The 8,391-nt window shown below is 47.7% G+C and overlaps 1 protein-coding gene across 3 annotated transcripts; it reads left to right on the forward strand.

The window, feature by feature from the left end:
* Positions 1–166: 166 nt before the first annotated feature.
* Positions 167–5,320, forward strand: asb3 (ankyrin repeat and SOCS box containing 3). 3 transcript variants are annotated; one of them, XM_029633595.2, is made up of 6 exons: positions 167–274; positions 740–964; positions 1,445–1,615; positions 1,694–1,939; positions 3,749–4,597; positions 4,793–5,320. In XM_029633595.2, the coding sequence occupies exons 2-6, from the start codon at positions 766–768 to the stop codon at positions 4,987–4,989; spliced, it is 1,662 nt and encodes a 553-aa protein (XP_029489455.2). In that variant the 5' UTR covers positions 167–274; positions 740–765; the 3' UTR covers positions 4,990–5,320. The 3 variants fall into 3 exon arrangements, with proteins under 3 accessions (XP_029489455.2, XP_029489457.2, XP_029489456.2); XM_029633597.2 differs by having other exon boundaries at positions 1,697–1,939; XM_029633596.2 differs by having other exon boundaries at positions 1,448–1,615.
* The last annotated feature ends 3,071 nt before the right edge of the window (positions 5,321–8,391 follow it).

The following is an 8,391-nucleotide window of genomic DNA, read 5'->3' on the forward strand; positions in this document are numbered from 1 at the left end:
TCCCTGATTCTCTTTACTAACTAAAGTTTCTTCATCCGATGGTCACCCCTACAAAGATTTGAAATTCAATATTTTTTACTCATGTTAATCTGATGGACTGTCAGCTCTTCTATTTTAAACGATATCCTCATCATTTGCTCATGATTGGTGAACGCATTGGTCAACGTCACCATCCTCGGGCCGCTGGATGGGCGGAGTCCAATGATAGTGTGTACGGAAGTGATTCAACGCGGGTGTTTGTCGATGTTGCAAACAGCTGACAAGACGAGAAAAGGTAGCTAAACTGCTTTCTTATTGAATTAATACGTCCTAATAGAAATTGTAGCAGCATAAGAATAATTTTGATAGCCAACCACACTTCTGTCGACTAAACATGCAGTCTTACAAGCCTATTACTTCTGTTAGCAAGCTAACCCGTTAGCTTAGCCAGGATCACCACTAGAGGATTTTGGCTACTTCTAGTAGCTAGAGAGAAGTAACGATAGCTAACATTATACATACAGGTTAATATATTAGACTATTGAAATTGGTTTGCATGCCAATCCGTTTGTGCCATCACCCCAACTCATTATTTGTCTCGATAATGACAGCAACGGAGTTGAAAAGAGCACAAACTGATCTAGGTCCAGACTATTAAGTGGGCCTCCTCTTCTGATCCCTCCAAATGTGTTCTTTCATCCCTCTCTCCGTCGCCTCTCGTTACTCATAGGCCTATTATATCTGTGTCTTTTTTTGTCAGAGTCGTTCAGATGAGAGGTAAGGAGGATGGACTTTACTGAGTGTTACAGCGACACGGTGTCCAGCCTTGCCGTGGCAGCACGCGAGAGCAATGTCAGGCGTGTGAGCTTACTGATCCAGAGAGGCTGCAGTGTGGACAGCAGGGATAACCGTGGCTGGAACGCCCTCCACGAGGCTGCAGCCGCCGGAACCATCGTATGTGTGCACCAGCTACTTAAGGCTGCCGGTAAGGTTTGAGTTGAGAAGGGAACTATCTCTATAATTCTATGTCTCTTTGTGAAAAGAAAAGAAATCCACCTCCTTCATTGCTCTGATCCGAAGGAACTGACCAAGTAAAAACCCAACCTAACAGTGGCGGCTGGCATGGAGTCAATTGATTAGTATCATACACATCAACGATGTGGATGATACCATTCCATTATAGTACGATGTGGTTGATACCATTCCCACTGACTCAATTTCAGCCATTATTATGAGCAGCCTCCACTGCAACCTAATGATGAGCTTCCTCCTGTCAAGTCTTTTCCAATTAGTGAAAGGGAAGAGATGGGTTTTCAATTAATTTAAATATAGCCTATCTGAACAGGGCACCTAAAAGGGGCATTTCAATATTCTAAAAGTGGATCCTTCACTAACCTCCTTGGCTCCTCTTTGTGGATCCTTCACTAACCTCCTTGGCTCCTCTTTCCATTGGCCCTTCCTTCAGAAGGAGCCTCCAGTGGTTGCCGTGCCTACGTGGGCTCTCTGACACATGAGGGTGAGTCGGCGTTGTACCTGGCCGTGCAACGCAGACACCTGGCCGTGGTCAAGCTCCTCCTCAGAGCACACGCTGACATCAACCAGCCAACCAATGACCTGTCCTGCCCTCTCTACGCAGGTAAGGCACACCCACATAGACAAAACACTTGAACTGTGTTATAGGTCTTATTAAAAGTGTGTGTGTGTGTGTCTGTAGCAGTAGACTGTGGGCACACAGATATTGTGGAGTTGCTGGTGCGGAAAGGGGCAGAGGTTAACGGAACACACACGGCCTCCTGCTGGACCTGCCTTCATCAGGCTGCCTATAAAGGTCACAGTGACATTGTGCGTATCCTGGTGGGCGTGTGTCGCCTGGAGGTGTTTGACGATCACATGATCACTCCCCTGTTTGTGGCTGCACAGTACGGACAAGAGCAGTGTCTCCAGATCCTCGCTGATGCAGGTACATATCTGTGTGCGCTTTCTGATAAAAAAATATATATATATTTATTTAAAAAAGTCCCAGTTCAGTCAAAATTCTGTTATTTTTTCTGTGTTTTATATCATATTGTACCACAGCTGATGAAACAAGCACCGTAAAAATGTGTAAAAATTGAATGTGTTATTTCCTGATAGTTGCTGGTTAAAAATACAATCTACACAGGACCTTCTAATCAGCAGGTTTGCATGGTCGCCCATGGAGAGTTGCGGCTTTCCATGGTGACGTCACTATACAGTAAATTGGTTATTAGACCAATAACAAAAAGTTCCAAAACTGCCGATTACAGCTAGTTTTCAATTTTACCCTCCCCACATAGACCACTCCGACAGCCCTAACAAAATTATTGCTTGAGGTTGTTTATTGTTGCTAAAAAGCCATTTTTGCCCATTTTTAAATGGAAATCTATAGGCCCTTTCACACTGCATTGTTCGTATCCTCAGGCGAGACTGGCCATGGGCTAGCTTATCCTGTGTTCACACAACCATTTGTTAACCCTGGGCTAACGGGCGACCAACATTCTCTCTCTGCCACGCAACCAATGTTATAAACAATAAGACATTTATTAACACATGAAGTCCTCCTGATTCTAGCCTAGCATTTGATTTCCTCCTGCTTCTAGCCTAGCATTTGATTTCCTCCTGATTCTAGCCTAGCATTTGATTTCCTCCTGCTTCTAGCCTAGCATTTGAAGTCCTCCTGCTTCTAGCCTAGCATTTGATTCCCTCCTGATTCTAGCCTAGCATTTGATTTCCTCCTGATTCTAGCCTAGCATTTGATTTCCTCCTGCTTCTAGCCTAGCATTTGAAGTCCTCCTGATTCTAGCCTAGCATTTGATTTCCTCCTGATTCTAGCCTAGCGTTTGATTTCCTCCTGATTCTAGCCTAGCGTTTGATTTCCTCCTGATTCTAGCCTAGCGTTTGATGTCCTCCTGATTCTAGCCTAGCGTTTGAAGTCCTCCTGATTCTAGCCTAGCGTTTGAAGTCCTCCTGATTCTAGCCTAGCGTTTGAAGTCCTCCTGATTCTAGCCTAGCGTTTGAAGTCCTCCTGATTCTAGCCTAGCGTTTGAAGTCCAAAAGTGATGGTTTGTATAAACCTTGCAGTCTGCCTGTCTGACCTCGGCAACAATGTTTCACTTTCGAAAATGCGATTTTGCCCCTGTACAGAGAATGCTATGAAGGAAAGAGACATGAACATTTCTGGTCCAGGCGAAATCATGCAACAATATTATTATCATGGATATATCCAATTAAATGACAATAGAAAATAGCCATAACAACCAATGTTTTTGCACAGATTAAAGTATTTAAAGTTTTTGTCTGCATATGGCTGAATGAAATATTATAAATGTTATTAATATAGCGTGCAGAACGCATCACGAGCATGTGCTAATTAAGTGAAAGTGCAGTTATTGTGATTGGACAGTGAATTCTATACGCTGTTCATGACCTCGTTTCACACGGGCTATTTTGGCACCATGTTTCTGGGGCTAGCCACAAAAAGTCAGTGCTAACCCTGCTCCGGCCCAGAGCCAGCTAGCCCTGGGCTAATGTTGGCGCTAGCCCAGTTTACAATGCGCAAGTCTGAAAACTTGCTTAGACCAGGGCCAAAATCTCTCTTAGCCCTGGGCTGAAATGCAGTGTGAATGCACCTTATACAGTAAGGTACTTAATTGTTACTCAGAAAGGATTTGATATTGATATAAAAATGGCTGCATTGGGCCTTTAAGTTGCTGTATAAACATTGTATGTTGTTTACATGTTGGGGTTGTAGGTGCTAATGTGAACGCCCAGGCCTCAGACTTGGCAACACCACTGCTGATTGCATCACAGGAGGGCCACGAGGGCTGTGTGGAGATTCTTCTGGACCACAATGCCAACCCAAATCTGTCTTGTTCCAACAACTGGCCACAGCTCCCCATCCACGCAGCTGCCGAGTTCGGCCACAACACTGTCCTGGCCAGGCTGATTGCTGTGACACACCGGGTGTGTGACCGTGGAGAGGGTGAGTTGAGTCCGCTGTACTCTGCTCTGAAGAACAATCACAGCCACTGTGTAGATCTGCTGCTGAGGGCCGGCTTCAGCCCAGACGCCCAGGACTGTAGCTCCCTCTTCAGCTCAGACACCACATCGCCGCTCGCCTTCGCCCTGGCCTTGAAATGCACATCCTCCCAGCCCTTTAGTGATTCGGCACGCTTGCTGGTAGCCGCAGGGGCCACTTTGACTGGACGGGAATGGCTCTACATTCTGGCCATGTGCAAATCCGATGTGCTGCAGTATGTCTTACAACAAAGGAGCATCCCCAGACCAGATCAGCTAAGCAGGACCATCTCGCTCTGCTCTAGGCCAGAGCAGCAGAGCAACAGCCCACTCAGTCAAGAAGAGTTGCGTGGGCTGGTGTGTGAGGCGCTCAACATGGTATGCCATGCTTCCTACTGGTTGCCCACGCTACTTCAGGCAGGCCTGGAGCCCTCGCTACTGTTGCAGACACCTTACGCCCTGAGGAAGGCAGACAGTGAGGTTTTGAATTACTTCCTCCAGTTTGTCAATTGGTCGACTCTCTCTCACCCACTAAAGGAGATACTGCTACCCCGAAAGGAGAGCACCTGGAGGCCACATCACGGTAAGACACGCGTACAAATATGACATTTTTCTGCATTTAGCTGAAGAGCGTCTTATCCAGACTGACTTAAAATAAGGGCATTCAACCACTGAATAATATGCACACAACTAAGAGTGACATGTGCACACACACGGAAAAATGTCAACAGATGAGTAATAATGGTGTGTGTGTGTGTGTGTGTGTGTGTGTATATAGAGTGTGTGCCATCTCTCTCTCACCTCTGCAGGCTGCGAGTCAGGGAAGAGTTAGGTTCAGTGGTTCTGATGCAGACAGCTGTGGTCCGACAGCTTCCTCTTCCCCCTCCACTGCAGATATACCTCCAGTTCAGAGACATCCCACCACCCTCGCACGCAACAACAGTCCCAGAGGGAGGGTTTCTACAGCGAATATAACGATGACATACAGGGCTTCATATAACCTGCCACTGAAGAGATGTCCTCAATTCAAAAAATATCCACACACACCCAGTTCCCTATGCACACACCCAGTTCCCTATGCACACACCCCAGTTCCCTATGCACACACCCCAGTTCCCTATGCACACACCCCAGTTCCCTATGCACACACCTGTTCTATGTTTCTGTTCTGTTTATGTGTGATTTTGGAATAGATCAGCTCTATTTGAACACTGATGTTGGTGAAAATGAATATTTTTGTATTCTTTGTAGAATTGCCTGTATGGTTTGTTTTGATTATTGTTAATTAAAACAAAGTATCAAGCTGTTTTGGGGTAAACTTTTTATTTTAATTATAAATAATAATAAAAAAGCTCAGTTCCATTGTGGTTTTAGTTTGTAAAAACATATTTTTCTAGTTCAAATACCTGTTTGTTTTTTTCTTACCTCACTCCAACAATCCTCTAACCCTAACAATCAGTTATTTTTGATCTACACCGGTCTAATACCATGTTGGCACCTGGTATTACGGTAATGTTTCAGTGAGATTACATTCATGGTCGACGCAATCAGAAATGGCTTCTAACTCGTGATTGGATTGAATCCCGGGCCTTATTCAGTTTGGCACGATGTTAAGCACACTGCAGATAGAAATGCAAGGTGTACACAACCCTCTACTCCACATGATAGAGAAACATGTCCATTACATTTCCATCTGCAGTGCTCTGCTGCATCCGATTACTACTGGACCATGTCAGGTGTCAGGACCTTGTTCCAACTGGACTCACAATGACCCAACTTGTATCTGAACAGGGATGATCTCTGCATTGTCTGTTGGGGCCCTCCAAGACCTATACCAGGCAACAGACAGTGACTACTCCAGGACCCTCCAAGACCTATACTTGACAACAGACAGTGACTACTTCAGGGCCCTCCAAGACCTATACTTGACAACAGACAGTGACTACTCCAGGGCCCTCCAAGACCTATACTTGACAACAGACAGTGACTACTCCAGGGCCCTCCAAGACCTATACTTGACAACAGACAGTGACTACTCCAGGACCCTCAAGACCTATACCAACAGACAGTGACTACTCCAGGGCCCTCCAAGACCTATACCAGTGACTACTCCAGGGCCCTCCAAGACCTATACTTGACAACAGACAGTGACTACTCCAGGGCCCTCCAAGACCTATACCAGACAACAGACCTACTCCAGGGCCCTCCAAGACCTATACCAGACAACAGACAGTGACTACTCCAGGGCCCTCCAAGACCTATACCAGGCAACAGACAGTGACTACTCCAGGGCCCTCCAAGACATATACCAGGCAACAGACAGTGACTACTCCAGGGCCCTCCAAGACCTATACTTGACAACAGACAGTGACTACTCCAGGGCCCTCCAAGACCTATACCTGACAACAGACAGTGACTACTCCAGGGCCCTCCAAGACCTATACCAGGCAACAGACAGTGACTACTCCAGGGCCCTCCAAGACCTATACCAGGCAACAGACAGTGACTACTCCAGGGCCCTCCAAGACCTATACTTGACAACAGACAGTGACTACTCCAGGGCCCTCCAAGACCTATACCAGGCAACAGACAGTGACTACTCCAGGGCCCTCCCAAGACAGTGACTACTCCAGGGCCCTCCAAGACCTATACTTGACAACAGACAGTGACTACTCCAGGGCCCTCCAAGACCTATACCAGGCAACAGACAGTGACTACTCCAGGGCCCTCAAGACCTAACCAGGCAACAGACAGTGACTACTCCAGGGCCCTCAAGACCTATACTTGACAACAGACAGTGACTACTCCAGGGCCCTCCAAGACCTATACCAGGCAACAGACAGTGACTACTCCAGGGCCCTCCAAGACCTATACCAGGCAACAGACAGTGACTACTCCAGGGCCCTCCAAGACCTATACTTGACAACAGACAGTGACTACTCCAGGGCCCTCCAAGACCTATACTTGACAACAGACAGTGACTACTCCAGGGCCCTCCAAGACCTATACCAGGCAACAGACAGTGACTACTCCAGGGCCCTCCAAGACCTATACTTGACAACAGACAGTGACTACTCCAGGGCCCTCCAAGACCTATACCAGGCAACAGACAGTGACTACTCCAGGGCCCTCCAAGACCTATACCAGACAACAGACAGTGACTACTCCAGGGCCCTCCAAGACCTATACTTGACAACAGACAGTGACTACTCCAGGGCCCTCCAAGACCTATACTTGACAACAGACAGTGACTACTCCAGGGCCCTCCAATACCTATACCAGGCAACAGACAGTGACTACTCCAGGGCCCTCCAAGACCTATACCAGACAACAGACAGTGACTACTCCAGGGCCCTCCAAGACCTAGGCAACAGACAGTGACTACTCCAGGGCCCTCAAGACCTATACTTGACAACAGACAGTGACTACTCCAGGGCCCTCCAAGACCTATACCAGGCAACAGACAGTGACTACTCCAGGGCCCTCCAAGACCTATACCAGACAACAGACAGTGACTACTCCAGGGCCCTCCAAGACCTATACTTGACAACAGACAGTGACTACTCCAGGGCCCTCCAAGACCTATACTTGACAACAGACAGTGACTACTCCAGGGCCCTCCCAAGACCTATACCAGGCAACAGGCAGTGACTACTCCAGGGCCCTCCAAGACATATACCAGGCAACAGACAGTGACTACTCCAGGGCCCTCCAAGACCTATACTTGACAACAGACAGTGACTACTCCAGGGCCCTCCAAGACCTATACCAGGCAACAGACAGTGACTACTCCAGGGCCCTCCAAGACCTATACCAGGCAACAGACAGTGACTACTCCAGGGCCCTCCAAGACCTATACCAGGCAACAGACAGTGACTACTCCAGGGCCCTCCAAGACCTATACCAGGCAACAGACAGTGACTACTCCAGGGCCCTCCAAGACCTATACTTGACAACAGACAGTGACTACTCCAGGGCCCTCCAAGACCTATACCAGGCAACAGACAGTGACTACTCCAGGGCCCTCCAAGACCTATACCAGGCAACAGACAGTGACTACTCCAGGGCCCTCCAAGACCTATACTTGACAACAGACAGTGACTACTCCAGGGCCCTCCAAGACCTATACTTGACAACAGACAGTGACTACTCCAGGGCCCTCCAAGACATATACCAGGCAACAGACAGTGACTACTCCAGGGCCCTCCAATACCTATACTTGACAACAGACAGTGACTACTCCAGGGCCCTCCAAGACATATACCAGGCAACAGACAGTGACTACTCCAGGGCCCTCCAATACCTATACTTGACAACAGACAGTGACTACTCCAGGGCCCTCCAAGACCTATACTTGACAACAGACAGTGACTACTC

The sequence above is a fragment of the Oncorhynchus nerka genome, linkage group LG25 (assembly GCF_034236695.1).
Source record: "Oncorhynchus nerka isolate Pitt River linkage group LG25, Oner_Uvic_2.0, whole genome shotgun sequence".
NCBI lineage: Eukaryota > Metazoa > Chordata > Actinopteri > Salmoniformes > Salmonidae > Oncorhynchus > Oncorhynchus nerka.